At 42.3% G+C, this 16042-nt stretch overlaps 1 protein-coding gene across 6 annotated transcripts in view; it reads right to left on the bottom strand.

Moving 5' to 3' along the window:
- armc3 (armadillo repeat containing 3) overlaps positions 1–16042 on the bottom strand; it is a 201039-nt gene that overhangs the window by 17793 nt on the left and 167204 nt on the right. For all 6 annotated transcript variants that reach the window (XM_043690445.1, XM_043690444.1, XM_043690441.1 and 3 more), the window contains one exon: positions 4763–4957. In XM_043690445.1, coding sequence (XP_043546380.1) covers positions 4763–4957 — 195 coding nt within the window. The remainder of the gene's footprint in view (positions 1–4762; positions 4958–16042) is intronic.

Below are 16042 nucleotides of genomic sequence, written 5' to 3'. Positions count from 1 at the left end.
CAGCTCCCGCCGCTCTCTGCTGCGAAACGACCGTTGGTGTCGAGGTAAGTTCTTTATATAGTAATCACTTACCTTCCCGACCGGCTTTGCGCTTCGTCTGAACTTCCGCCCAGCTCCCGCCGCTCTCTGTTGCGAAAAGACCGTTGGCGTCGAGGTAAGTTCTTTATATAGTAATCACTTACCTTCCCGACCGGCTTTGCGCTCCGTCTGAACTTCCGCCCAGCTCCCGCCGCTCTCTGCTGCGAAACGACCGTTGGTGTCGAGGTAAGTTCTTTATATAGTAATCACTTACCTTCCCGACCGGCTTTGCGCTTCGTCTGAACTTCCGCCCAGCTCCCGCCGCTCTCTGCTGCGAAACGACCGTTGGTGTCGAGGTAAGTTCTTTATATAGTAATCACTTACCTTCCCGACCGGCTTTGCGCTTCGTCTGAACTTCCGCCCAGCTCCCGCCGCTCTCTGCTGCGAAACGACCGTTGGTGTCGAGGTAAGTTCTTTATATAGTAATCACTTACCTTCCCGACCGGCTTTGCGCTTCGTCTGAACTTCCGCCCAGCTCCCGCCGCTCTCTGCTGCGAAACGACCGTTGGTGTCGAGGTAAGTTCTTTATATAGTAATCACTTACCTTCCCGACCGGCTTTGCGCTTCGTCTGAACTTCCGCCCAGCTCCCGCCGCTCTCTGCTGCGAAACGACCGTTGGTGTCGAGGTAAGTTCTTTATATAGTAATCACTTACCTTCCCGACCGGCTTTGCGCTTCGTCTGAACTTCCGCCCAGCTCCCGCCGCTCTCTGCTGCGAAACGACCGTTGGTGTCGAGGTAAGTTCTTTATATAGTAATCACTTACCTTCCCGACCGGCTTTGCGCTTCGTCTGAACTTCCGCCCAGCTCCCGCCGCTCTCTGTTGCGAAAAGACCGTTGGCGTCGAGGTAAGTTCTTTATATAGTAATCACTTACCTTCCCGACCGGCTTTGCGCTTCGTCTGAACTTCCGCCCAGCTCCCGCCGCTCTCTGCTGCGAAACGACCGTTGGTGTCGAGGTAAGTTCTTTATATAGTAATCACTTACCTTCCCGACCGGCTTTGCGCTTCGTCTGAACTTCCGCCCAGCTCCCGCCGCTCTCTGCTGCGAAACGACCGTTGGTGTCGAGGTAAGTTCTTTATATAGTAATCACTTACCTTCCCGACCGGCTTTGCGCTTCGTCTGAACTTCCGCCCAGCTCCCGCCGCTCTCTGTTGCGAAAAGACCGTTGGCGTCGAGGTAAGTTCTTTATATAGTAATCACTTACCTTCCCGACCGGCTTTGCGCTGCGTCTGAACTTCCGCCCAGCTCCCACCGCTCTCTGCTGCGAAAAGACCGTTGGCGTCGAGGTAAGTTCTTTATATAGTAATCACTTACCTTCCCGACCGGCTTTGCGCTCCGTCTGAACTTTCGCCCAGCTCCCGCCACTCTCTGCTGCGAAAAGACCGTTGGTGGCGACGTAAGTTCTTTATATAGTAATCACTTACCTTCCCGACCGGCTTTGCGCTCCGTCTGAACTTCCGCCCAGCTCCCGCCGCGCTCTGCTGCGAAAAGTTTAAAGTTACAGTGAGGGAGATTGGAGTGGGAGACCAGCAGGTAAGTCTCTTGCTCCATATAGACTACCTCCTGCCTCGGTTCGGGTAAAATTCATCAACATGTGCCATAAATTTGAATTGGCAAATTCAAAATATGATTTGATTTAGTCAAAAATATTCCTGATAAAGCAACAGTATCTGATGATAGCAGAAAATAATTCGAGAAGCTTGTGACAAACATTCTATGATAACTGGGGCATTTGAGCTTACCTTCAACTTCTGCTGGTTAAATACATGAGGAAATTTAGGGAATAGGTGAATTCACTATAAATGCATACATTTTGTGTTTGAAAATCAAATAAAATTATAGTATTACACAGGAGAGGAGGCTATTCAGCCTGTAATGACTGTGCCGGATCCGAAAGAGTATCCACTCAGTCAGACACTCCACTTGTGATGATGCTGCTACTTTAACAAGGTTATTTCGTCCTTGGTCTTTGTTTTCAGAGAGGTTGTAAAAGACACAGACTCTGAAAAGTCTCAGCTTGGATGGGTTTTAGGACCAGTTTGATTATAGCTAACAGATACTGCCTCAGGCAAAAAGGCTTTTAAGTTAAAAAAAAATTGTACAATGAAAGGGGAGTGGCCAGTTCTCCAGGCTCAGCTTTTTTCTGGTTTGATTTGGACTGGCTATTCACTGAAAGCAGTCAGGTAGTTGTGAAGCTGCTGGACCCAAAGAAACGGGTCCAGGCTGATCCTCCTCTCTCTCTGACATCTCTCCTGTAAGACGCTGTGTTTGATTTTATCTTTTGTGCCAAGTGATGTGTCACAAAGCTGGTCCTTTTTTTCTAAAGCTGTCCCTTTTCTCAAGGATACTGTGTCCTTGGTTTTTTTCTAGATGGGTCATAAAACAGATCGAGCTCTGACTCAACTGGTTTAGTACAGAGATGAAAAGGATACTGAGATGCCTTTTTGTTTACAGAAGAACCTTGATTATCTGAATATCAATTATCCAAATATCAAATTATCCGAACGAGATCTCGAGATCCCAATAGAAACATTACATCAAAGAGCTGTTTCAACCCTGATCACGCCTTTTGTTTACAATGATTAAAATGATCTCGGCTCTTTGAAATGCTGCCGAGAACAGCCCTGGACATCGATGGAAGCCCAGGCACTGTCTCCAAATGACTGAGCTCCTACCCACTCTCTCTCCTCAGACTTTCCCTGGAGCTCCACATAGGGGTGAACCCTAAACCTCCCTTCCCAAGATATTCTCTCTAAAATTGTCCTTTATAGGGCAGAGATGGAACTTGTCAAAAAGTTGCAGTAAAATGTTGTGTCTGTGTGTGTGTGTGTGTGTACGCGCGTGCTATTTGGAGACTTACCCCATAAACACAGCAGCAATCTTACTGTTGGTGTCCACTCCGGCTGCCCCGGAGGGGGAGAGGGAGCTGACAGGGGCAGGGGCGCACGTGGGGCGAGGGGACATTGGGGGGGCGGTGTTGATGGGTTGGTGGCAGTGTGCTGCTGCTTTGTCTCCTGAACGGGGAGCAGACTTAGCAGAAAACTCTGAGCCCCGAGGAGAGGCATTGAATTGATTAACCAAATAATCAATTATCCGAACAAAATAGTGCCCACCCATCTATTTCGGATAATCAACGTACCTCTGTATACGTAAACAGATGAGACTTTAGATCAAAGCTTTTATGTTTTAGGAGTGACATGTATAATGTAAGGGAAGTGGACTGTCCTAAAGGCTGAAGTCTTGTTTGAATCAGTTCAACAGGAGCTGTGTGGAAACAGGCTGCTGAACTCTTTCCTCTTCTGCCCTTCTAACTTTAACCTGTAAGCTTCTGTTTCATTTTTACTGTGTTTCAGGGGTTTGTTTATTAGGATTGTTGTGCATATTTGGAACAGCATAATTAAGTTCAGTTTGGATAGACTGAATTCTGTCGGTATTCTTTATTCTGTTCTTTGTGTTTCATTCCATATTTTGTGAATAAATTTTTGGCTGTTTTAAAACCTGGTAATCAATCGAGCTTACTTAGTCTGGGTAATTTTCACTGTACACTTACCAAAACAAATAGCAAAGTTACAGTCTGGACTGCCTGCTTAAAAATGTTTCGAGTGGTCTGGCCTAGTCCATAACAGGGAGTTTATGCTGATTGTTACAAGTATTTGGAACAGCATAATTAATTTGGGATGATTTTTTGGGTTTTTGGATAGACTAAGTTATTAGATATCCTGTTCTCTTTTGTTTGTGTTTCATTAGGTAATCTTGTAAATAAATTCTGTCTTGATTAAAATTAAGTGGGTTTGACCAACAGCATCCCTCCTCGAATATTCGCATTATACCTGCTTAAAACAACTGGCAAAATTAGGGTTGGGCTTCTTTCTTCAAATGTTATGACGGAGTCTGGACTGGTCCATAATACACTGCTCTTTGCAGCAGCAAATTACTGAGGATGCTGGAATCTGTACTGAAAACAAAATGCCCCACTGCTCTTTATCCACTGATGTTGGTATACATTTCCTTTTCCAGTATAAACTCAATATTATTTTGAAAGTTACTTTTAACCTTACTGTACCTTCCTTTGACAAATAACACAACAATTAAAGATTTAAGACCCATCTTAAGTGTGTTCAATTTATTCACTTGAGTTTTATCACCCTTTGATCTTCTCCTTATAAATTCTGTGTCTAAAGTCTTCCTGTCTCACTAGCACCTGTTGAAGGAGCAGTATTCCGAAAGCTAGTTTCAAATAAACTCTTTGGATATAACCTGGTGTCATGTGATTTCTGACCTTGTCCAAACCAGTGCAACACTGGCACCTCCACATCACATCATCCTTTGAGACCGTGTCCTCCAGATCCTAACAAATTACTGCATTAAAGAAAAAACTTCTCAGGTTCATTTGCTAATTGTATTAAATCTGCATTTGCTGGCTACAAGCCAACAGCCAGTGGAAATTCTTATCAAATCCCTTCATAATTTTAATAATAACCATTCAATTTCCCTTAAGCTGTAACATTCTGAGGATGACCATTATGGCTTCTGTAATCTCTTTACATTAATATATCTATGAAAGAACCATTTGAAGATTTGGACAAACTTTACAAGTCAGCAATTCAACTCAACAATATTAACTGTTTGGATGTTTTAAATTTATGTAAGTTTACACACAAAATTGCGTAGAAAAAATACGTACGTTGCAAGAGCCACAATTTGTTCTCTGATGCTGAGGAGAGGTAAAATATTTCTTGTAATTTCACTTAGGTAAGCATCAAAAAGTACATCATAAGGACATTCCCATGGTTTATTTCTCTCCTCCTCCTCAATCTTGGACTGAGGTTGTTCCTCTTTAACTTTTTCCTCTTCTTTCTTCCCTCTGCTTCTTCCTTTGCTGTATGTGATTGAAATATTTGGGCATTTGTTAAAGATGATGGGATCAATATTGCACAATCCTTTTTCCTAATAATGATGGCTTACAAATTGCACCCCCCAGAAGTTTCCATGATCAAACCATAAAATAAATATTTAAGCATCTTGAATCCCCAATTAACTGCCCAGACAAAATGGCACAGCACAGCACTTACCAGTAATCTAAAGGTGAAATCAATCTACCAGCTTCAAACATTACCCATATTTGAAACTGACCTCCTCTGTTAGAAAAATAGATAGACCTCTTTGTAGAAATGTTTTCCACTTTGAAATGTTCAAAGTTATGAATGCTGTTCTAGGCTCTACTACCACCCCTGGCCACTGTACATTTTTCTCATACAACTGGTACTCAGGCTTTGCTCACAAGGTGTTTACTTTTCATCCATTCCTAAGATGAGATCAGAAGGTGATTAGATTAGATTCCTTACAGTGCAGAAACAGGCCCTTCGCCCCAACCAGTCCACACCGACCCTCCGAAGAGTAACCTACCCAGGCCCATTTCCCTCTGATTAATGCATCTAGTACTATGGACAATTTAGCATGGCCAATTCACCTAATCTGCACATCTTTGGACTGTGGGAGGAAACCGCAGCACCTGGAGGAAACCCACGCAGACACGGGGAGAATGTGCAAACTCCACACAGACAGTTGCTCAAGGCTGGAATCGAATCTGGGACCCTTGTGCTGTGAGGCAGCAGTGCTAACCACTGAGCCAACATGCCGCCTTGATGGTGGTCTTTTTTCATGAACTGTGACAATATTCCTTCAGTATTGTCAGGTAAGTAGGCCAGTGGAAACATTTGAAGGAGGAGCATGACCAAATGTGACATAGTCAGCAGACATATTGAGAACGACAAAAAGAAGTAGTCTGTCTCACAAAGCACTATTTATCACTTGATAGCAGCTTGGTAGCTGCAGAATCCAGGGATGCAAATTTGGAGTTGCAAGAAATAAGGTTACAGATTTAGGATGTGGCATTGTGTTCAAGGACTTTAGTAAGGCAAGGTGGTTTGAAATGCAGTGGTAGGTTGGAAGGACAGAGAGAAGACAGGGCTAATGGTGACAAATTAAAAAGAGAGAAGTTCAACGCCTGAGGAAAGAGAACCATCAAAAATGTCAGTTATCTTGGGAACCAGGAAGGAAGCTGAATGTGTTGTGTTATTGCATAGAGCTGAAAATGTGTTGCTGGAAAAGCGCAGGTCAGGCAGCATCCAAAGAGCAGGAGAATCGACGTTTCGGGCATGAGCCCTTCTTCAGGTTATTGCATAGATCCAAGATAATCAGACAGTGTACCTTTAAGATGGTTATATGACATTACAACATGTGACAGTCAGGTGTAAAGCTACCTACCTTGCCTTCAGTCAATTTCTCAGTGTGATGGAGTGAATGCAGTGTATTTAGTCAGTCAGTTATGTGTATATAATGTACAGTAACATTAGTAATCACAAAACCCAGACAATGGGTGAGTCTCTGATAGTACAGCAATTCAACAAATACATTTCAAGATATTTATCTCAACACAAAACTAGTCTTTACAGTAGATTTATGTGAACTAACATATAGCGCAGCACTCAGATCCTATCATTTTAACAGTGGTGTTTGCCCCAAGGAACAATTGGGATTTCAAATTTGATGGGAATAGAGTCAAGATAGAAAGAAGTGGGTTTTATAACAGGATAAACTCAAAGGTGGCATGAGGAAAGGTTGGACAAAAATGTGTGAGGGCAGGGCTGCTTTCAAAGAATCTGGTGGGCCAGTGAAAAGGCTGTAAGTAGCAAAGGCAGATGATCTCAATCAAAGAAAATCATGAGCTGCTTGAAATTGATTTTGCAGATGAGGGTACAGGAGACCAGGGAGATAGCTTGCTCTAAGCAAATTAAGTTAAAAACCACACAACACCAGGGTTATGGCTCAACAGGTTTATATGAAAGTACAAGCTTTCGGAGCGCTGCTTCTTCATCAGGTAGTTAGTGGGGCAGGATCATAGGACACATAATTTATTGTGAAAGCTCAAAGTATCATACAGTTGATGTGATGTATTAAGCAAACCTAGATTGCTGTTAAGTCTTTAATCATTTAGAATGGGGGTGCAGGTTTTGATTGATTAATATGTAAATCTCAGAACTTCTTTCAAGTCACAGCTCCGAGATAACTTAAGGTTCTATCAGTATAAAAAAAAGTGACATCTCAGCTCAGACAATGCATTAAAGATGTGAGTCTGTCTATATCCCAACCTTGAGTCTTGGTTCTATTTCTAAAGTAGGAATTTATAAAATGTCACATTGACTGACTGCTTACAGATTGTGTGCTTTTTGAACAAAATAGAATGTATCTGCAAATGCAAATTCACTGTGTGTGTGTGTGCGTGCGTGCTTGTGTGTGCGTGTGTTAGAGAGAAAGGGAAAGACAGAATGTGTATGTATGGGAGAGTGGAAGAGAGTGTGTGTGTGTGTATGTGAGAGAGTGTGCGTCTGACAGAGTATATGGATGTGTATGTGAGAGATAGAGAGACACACAGCGAGGGTGTGTACGAGAGAGGATCTGTGTAAATATGTGCTTGTGTGTGGGAGAGTGTATAGTGTAGTGGGTCACCTGTGGTATGACATGAACCCAAGATCCCGGTGGAGGCCATCCTCATGGGTACCGAACTTGGCTATCAGCCTCTACTTGGCAACTCTGCATTGTTGCATAACCCAAAGTCCACTTTGAAGGACGATCACCCAAAGATCCTTGACTGCTGAAGTGCTCCCCAACTGGGAGCGAACATTCGTGTCTGGCTATTGTTGTGCGGTGTTCGTTCATCCGTTGTTATAGCATCTGCTTGGTTTTACCAATATACCATGCCTCAGGGCATCCTTGCCTATAGTGTATAACATAGACTACGTTGGCCAAGTCACATGAGTACCAGACGGATGTGTGGTGGGTGGTGTCCCCATGTGTAACAGTAGTATCCATGTTGACACTCTGACATGTCTTGCATTGGTTGATGTGACAGGGCTGCTTGGTGTTGTGGTTGATGTTGTTCTTAAGGCTGGGTAGTTTGCTGTGAACAGTCGTCTGTTTAAGGTTTGGCGGTTGTTTCAAGGTGAGAAATGGAGACATAGGGAGAATCTGGTGAGGTGCTCCTTGTCATCGATAAGATGTCACTTTTGGCTGAGAAGTGGCAGATGGAGTTTAATTCAGATAAATGTGAGGTGCTGCATTTTGGGAAAGCAAATCTTAGCAGGACTTATACACTTAATGGTAAGGTCCTAGGAAGTGTTGCTGAACAAAGAGACCTTGGAGTGCAGGTTGATTGGTCCTTGAAAGTGGAGTCACAGGTAGATAGGATAGTCAAGAGGGTGTTTCCTTTATTGGTCAGAATATTGAGTTCAGGAGTTGGGAGGTCATGTTGCAGCTGTACAGAACATTGGTTAGGCCACTGTTGGAATATTGCTTGCAATTCTGGTCTCCTTCCTATCGGAAAGATGTTGTGAAACTTGAAAGGGTTCAGAAAAGATTTACAAGGATATTGCCAGCGTTGGAGGATTGGAATTATAGAGAGAGGTTGATCGGGCTGGGGCTGTTCTCCCTGGAGCGTCAGAGGCTGAGGGATGACCTTATTTACAAATTTATGAGGGGCATGGTAAGGTAAATAGGCAAAACATTTTCCCTGGGGTCGGGGAGTCCAGAACTAGAGGGCATAGGTTTAGGGTGAGAGGGGAAAGATATAAAAGAGATCTACGGGGCAACTTTTTCACACAGAATGGTATGTGTATGGAATGAGCTGCCGGAGAACGTGGTGGAGGCTGGTACAATTGCAACATTTAAGAGGCATTTGGATGGGTATATGAATAGGAAGGGTTTGGATGGATATGGGCTAGGTGCTGGCAGGTGGGACTAGATTTGGTTGGGATACCTGGTTGGCATGGATGGGTTGGACCGAAGGGTCTGTTTCCATGCTGTACATCTTTATGACTCTATGATAGGATGTTAAGTTATCTCAGGACTGGGTCTTGAGAGAAGTTCTGTGATTTACATATTAATCATTCGAAATCTGCAACCCCATTCGAAGTGATTAAAGACTTAACAGCAATCTAGGTTTGTTCAGTACATTGCATCAAATGTATGACACTTTAATCTTTTATAAGAAATTCTGTGTCCTGTCCAACTAACTACCTGACAAAGACGACAGGAGAGCAACAATGGCAGGGAGTTTCTGGGTGTAATTGAGGACACAGTACAGAGGTTCATCCCAAAGAAAAGAAAGATTATCTGGGGGGATTAGACAGCCATGGCTAACAAAGCAAGTCAGGAAATGTATCATAGAAAAAGAGAAAACCTATAAAGTGGCTAAGAGCACTGGGAATTCAGAAGATTGGGAAGACTACAAAAAACAAACAGAGGATAACAAAGAGAGAAATAAGGAAGGAGAGGATCAAATATGAAGGTAGGCTAGCCAGTAATATTAGAAATGATAGTAAAAGTTTCTTTCAATATATAAGAAACAAATTAGAGGCAAAAGTAGAAATTGGGCCACTCCAACTTGATGCAGGAAGGCTAGTGATGGGAGATAAGGAAGTAGCTGAAGAACTTAAAAAATATTTTGTGTCAGTCTTCACAGTGGAAGACATGAATATCCCAACAATTAAGGACAGTCAAGGGGCAGAGTTGAGTATGGTAGCCATTATAAAAGAGAAAGTGCTAGAAAAGCTAAAAGGTCTAAAATTTGATAAATCTTCTGGCCCCATTGGGCTACATCCTAGAGTTCTGAGGCAGGTGGCTGAAGAAATAATGGAGGCATCGGTGGTAATCTTTCAAAAATCACTGGAGTCAGGCAAAGTCCCAGATGATTGGAAAATCGTTGCTGTAACCCCCTTGTTCAAGAAAGGACCAAGACAAAAGATGGAAAATTATAGGCCGATTAGCCTAACCTCGGTTGTAGGTAAAATTCTAGATTCCATCGTTAAGAATGAGATTTCTAAATTGTTGGAAGTGCAGGGTCAGACTAGAACAAGTCAGCATGGATTTAGTAAGGCGAGGCCGTGCCTGACAAACCCGTTAGAATTCTTTGAAGAGGTAACAAGTAGATGTTATCAACTTACACTTCCAAAAGGCTCTTGATAAGGTGGCTCGCGGGAGGCTGTTGAGTAAGGTGAGGGCCCACGGTGTTTGAGGTGAGCTACTGGCATGGATTGCGGATTGCTGTCTGACAGAAGGCAGAGAGTTGGGATAAAGGGTTCTTTTTCGGAATGGCAGCTAGTGACAAGTGGTGTCCTGCAGGGTTCAGTGTTGGGGCCGCAGCTGTTCACTTTATATATTTATGATCTGGATGAAGGGACTTGGGCATTCTGGTGAAATTCACTTATGACACGAAGTTAGGTGGACAGGCAGGTAGTTCTGAGGAGGTGGGGAGGCTGCAGAAAGATTTAGACAGTTTAGGAGAGTGGTCCAAGAAATTCAATGTGGGCAAAGGCAAGGTCTTGCACTTCGGGAAAAAGAATACAGGGATGGACTATTTTCTAAACGGTGAGAAAATTCCTAAAACCAAAGTACAAAGGAATCTGGAAGTACTAGTCCAGGATTCTCTAAAGGTTAACTTGCAGGTTGAGTCCGTTAAGAAAGCAAATGTAATGTTGTCATTTATCTCAAGAGGGTTGGAATGTAAAAGCAGCGATGTGCTACTGAGACGTTATAAAGCTCTGTTTAGGCTCCATTTAGAATACTGTGTCCAGTTTGGGCCCCATACCTCAGGAAGGACATACTGGCACTGGAGCGTGTCCAGCGGAGAGTCACACAGATGATCCCTGGAATTGTAGGCCTAACATACGGTGAAAGGCAGAGGATCCTAGGATTGTATTCACTTGAGTTTAGAAGGTTGAGGGAAGATCTAATAGAAACTTACAAGATAATGCATGGCTTAGAAAGGATGGATGCTGGGAATTTGTTTCCATTGGACTGGGATACTAGGACCTGTGGGCACAGCCTTAGAATTGGAGGGAGTCAATTTAAAACAGAAATGAGGAGATATTTCTTTAGCCAGAGAGTGGTGGGCCTGTAGAATTCATTGCCATGGAACGCAGTGGAGGGCAGGACATTAAATGTCTTCAAGACAGAGATTGATAAATTCTTAATCTCGCAAGGAATTAAGGGATACAGGGAGAGTGCGGGTAAATGGCATTGAAATGCCCATCAGCCATGATTGAATAGTAAAGTGGAATCAATGGCCGAATGGTCTTACTTCCACTCCTATGTCTTACTGTATCATGGTCTTAAAACTTTCAAATAAACCTGTTGGGTGATAATCTGGTGGTGTGTGATTTTTAACTTTGTCCACCCCAGTCCAACACTGGCACCTCCACATCAAGGCTACCATAAACAAATGAAGTCAGGGTTACTTTTGCATTGCAGAATGATCCTAAAATAGTAAATAATTTTCACAGATAAGAGAAAAATTTGCTTTAAACTGGAAGTGGTTCTGCCAGACCTGTCACTGAATGGCTAAAACAGCTGCTCGCCATATCTGTCCCACTCTGAGTCCCTCGGACTTAAGAGGATAGGGATGGAAGCCATAACAAGTGGGAATATTCTGGGTGAAAGACAGGAAAAGTTTTAATTATAACTAAGGTAATATAGGTGGAGACGAGCAAATCAGTAGCTGTAGAAATGCTGTAACAAATGACAGCACAACTGTATGGAATTTAGGGCAAAATTTTGGGCTAGAAAGGGGACTGATGTACGGGTGGACAGTATTGTAACTAAGTAATCTGAAATAGTGATGGCCTGAAGTGTAATTGATGCGATGGGAGTAATAAGCTCTTGTGAGAGATGGCTGGCAAAGGTCAGGCAGATGCGCATGGATGTAATTTAGGAAGTTCGCAAAGATAGTGAGATTAAGGGGTGATGGGAGAACAGTGAACTCAGAGGAAAGGTCATGTTGCGGCTGTACAGGACATTGGTTAGGCCACTGATGGAATATTGCGTGCAATTCTGGTCTCTTTCCTATCGGAAAGATGTTGTGAAACTTGAAAGGGTTCAGAAAAGATTTACAAGGATGTTGCCAGGGTTGGAGGATTGGAGCTATATGGAGAGGCTGAACAGGCTGAGGCTGTTTTCCCTGGAGCGTATGGGGCTGCGGGGTGACCTTATAGAGGTTTACAAAATTATGTGGGGCATGGATTGGGTAAATATGTAAAGTATTTTCCCTGGGGTCAGGGAGTCCAGAACTTGAGGGCATAGGTTTAGGGTGAGAGGGGAAAGATATAAAAGAGACCTAAGGGGCATCTTTTTCACGCAGAGGGTGGTATGTGTATGGAATGAGCTGCCAGAGGAAGTGATGGAGGCTGGTACAATTGCAACATGTAAGAGGCATTTGGATGGGTATATGAATAGGAAGGGTTTGGAGGGATATGGGCCGGGTGCTGTCAGGTGGGACTAGATTGGGTTGGGATATCTGGTCGGCATGGACGGGCTGGACCGACGGGTCTGTTTCCATGCTGTACATCTCTATGACTCTATGATGAATTGAGATGCAGTTAAAAAATACCTAGAATGGCAATTTGTTGAGGCTGAGGGATGAAAGCTATGAAAATAGCTCAGCAGAGGCTGCTGAAAAAATAGGATGTATTGAGGTTACTGCTTATGCAAAGACAGTGATGGTTCCCTTGATGGACTCTTTGGAGAACATAAAGAAAGGTAATAGAGAGAAACTGTAGGTTTGTCTAAGGAGGACTCCAGCCTAAAATAGTGGTAAGGGAGTTGGAAGTTCAAGGAATACTCAACGGTTGAGAAAGGGATTTCGGATGCCAGAGCACCTGTGAGGAACACGGCATGAAAGAAGGCATAACAAGAGAAGAGAGGCAAGGGTTTATCGAAAAGGAGGAATGAAAGAAGATTAGTGAAAAAACAGTGCTGGAGGAATTAATGGAATCGAAAATAGATGAATCCCAAGACCTGATCATTTAAATGTCAGGGTAATGAAGGAGATGGTTATGGTAACAGTGGATTGAGTGGCTGTTATCTTCCAAAATTCTGTTGATTCTGGAATAGTCCCTGCAGATTGGAGGGTAGCAAATGTAATCCCACTGTTTAAAAAAAGAGTAATCTGATAATTACAAACTTGTTAGCCTAATATCAACAATAGTGCAAATGCTGGACTCTGCTGTAAACAATGTGATAACAAGATATCTAAAACATGCCAATGGTATTATACAATTAATGAAATTTATGAAAGGGAAGTTGTGTTTGACAAACCTTCTGGACTCTTTTAAGGATGTAACTATTAGAACAGATGAAGGAGAACCAATGATGTAGTGTATTTAGATTTTTAGAAAATCTTAAACTCCCACAGAACAGGTTAATTTGCAAAATCAAAGCACATGGCATTCGTGATAGTATACTAGCATGGATTGAAAATCAGTTAGCAGATAGAAAACAGGGAAATACAGGATTTATGACTTTAGATTTCAATTCTCTTCCATTAAGCACACTATGTCCCTTAAATTTCTATGCATTTGTGTATAAAAAAAAGTCATTTTTGGAACGTAAAGCAATAACAAGTGAGATACTACAGGAATCAGTACTTGGGCTCTTGCTAGTCATTACATGGATGAATCAATTGTAGTATTTCCAAATTTGCTGATGACATAAAACGAGGTGGGACTGAGTGGTGGGGAAAATGTAAAGCGGCTTAAAGATAATTTAGACTGGTTGACTGAGTGGACAGATGCATGGCAGATACAGTGTAATGTGGATAAATGTGAAGTTGTCTACTTTGGTAGGAAAAGCAGAATGACAAAGTATTATTTAAATGGTGACAGATTGGGAAATGTTAATGTACAAAGGATCCTGAGTGTCTTTGTACAGCAATTACTGAAAGCAAGCACAGGGGCAGGAAGCAGTTAGGAAGGCAAGAGAGATTGAATACAGGAGAAAAGAAATCTTACTGCAGCTATGCAGGGCCTTGATGTGGCCACATCCAGTGCATTGTATGCGGTTGTGATCTTCTTACCTAAGAAAAGATACATTTGCCATGAAGGGAGTGCAACAAAGGTTCACCAGACTGATTCTTGGGAAGGCAGGCTTGTAATATGAGGAGAGATTGGGTCAACTGGGCCAGCAGCTTGTAAGAATGAGACAGTACCTCATTGAAACATATAAAACGTTGACAGAGCTGGACAGATTGTACACAGGGATTATGTTTTCCTTGGCTTGGGAGACCAGAATAAGGAACAGAAATTCAGGATACATGGTAGGTCACTGAAAATTGGAGAAATTTCTAAACTCATAAAGCAGTGAAAATATCTACCACAGAAGGCTGTGAAGACCAAGTCACTGAATATATTGAAGAAAAAAATAGATTTGTTGAGGCTAAAGGTGTCAAGGGATATGGAGAGAAAGCAGGAACTAGCAGGACTTGAGACAGAGGTTCAGCCATGATCATGTTGAATGATGGATTGGGTGATGGGCCAAATGGTCTTCTCATTCTAACTTTGTATGATGTGGGATGCATAGACAAAAAAGATAAATAAAGGAAGAAAATAATAAAGTAGAAACAGATATTATAAACTTGGGTTCAGAACAGCAGCCAAAATGCTCATATACATGGAGAAAATTTAATTTACATAAACCTGCTTATTCTAATAACCTAGTGGTGAATGGGCAATAAAGAGGACATAATAGAAGAGAATGAGAAGTTATAAACTCTAAAATTGATTGAGGTTGATGTATCTAGATGAAGTCAGGTGGAGCATCAACATATCTGCACAAATTCAAAGACAAATATGATGGGGATGAAATATCCTGCTGCTACTTGAAGAGTGGACCTCTAGTGGGTGCACTGATAGAGGAATTCTGAGGAAAAAAAATCAATAGAGAAGTCAACGGAGAGGGACAGACACAAATTAAGTGTGTTAGTGAAATAACAAATTGAAGATATTAGAAGCAAGTCAAAGATGGACTGGTTATAAATTCATATAATTTAAAGACAAGATAAAATACATTTTCAACAAAGTATACGCTGTAAATGAACAAAGTGTTACTTTTATTTAAGAGCTAGAGAAAGATAATCAAGGTACATTCCCATGAGGGGAAAAAGCAGGCCAAATAAAACCAGAGCTCTTTGTATGATGAAATAGACTAAAATGAAGCAGGAAAAAGGTGCAAATGACAGGTGTCAGTTGATTATATAACTGAGAATCAGGCTCAACCAAAAAGGTTCAGAAAGAAATTGAAAAAAATAAAAGGAAACAAAGAGACAATATGACAGAAGCTAACATATAAGGAAATCCAGGACGTCAATAAGCAAATACATAGTAAAAGGGTGGTAAAAAGTGGAATCAGGCTGATCAGAGATCTAGAAAGGGATTTATGTATAGAGGTGGGGACATGGCTGAGGTATGAAAGACAGCTTTGTAGCTGTCTTTACTGAGGTAGATATAATGTCAAGGGTGAAGCTGTAGTGAAAGCAGAAGTAGTTGGGACATTTGATGGATTACAGATTAAGGACCACTAGTGAGCCAATCAGCAACAAAAGTCATGATCTGAAGGTGAAGGTGTTGGACTGGAGTGCACAAAGTCAGAAGTCACATGACACCAGGTTATAGTCCAACAGATTTATTTGAAATCACAAACCTTTGGAGCATAGCCTCTTGGTCAGGCTACACTCCGAAAGATTGTGATTTCAAATAAACATGTTGGACTATAACCTGGTGTCGTGTGACTTCTGACTTTAGCAACAAAACTGGGAAAGATACAGCCTGTGAATGAAGGAGCAATGGCAGTTAGCAAAGTAAGTGATAACAGAGAGGGAGTCACTAGGCCTTTAGCTGAGGCTGAGATTAGTGTCTATGTTTTGCAAGATAGGCATGGGAGAAAAGGAGGTTGTAGGGTGAGGTGGGGGAAGGAAACTGCAAGATGCATGGAAGGAAGCAGGGAGCTGCAAGAATGTTGTGCAGGAAGAAACAGGCTGCAAGATGTGTGGGGAAAGAGGAAGGCTACAAGGGGGAAAGAGGGTAGCTGCATTGGACATAGTTAAAAATCACACAGAGCCAAGTTATAGTCCAACAGG

The sequence above is a fragment of the Chiloscyllium plagiosum genome, chromosome 5, assembly GCF_004010195.1.
Source record: "Chiloscyllium plagiosum isolate BGI_BamShark_2017 chromosome 5, ASM401019v2, whole genome shotgun sequence".
Taxonomy (NCBI): Eukaryota; Metazoa; Chordata; class Chondrichthyes; order Orectolobiformes; family Hemiscylliidae; genus Chiloscyllium; species Chiloscyllium plagiosum.
This window is presented reverse-complemented; position numbering and strand designations above follow the sequence as displayed.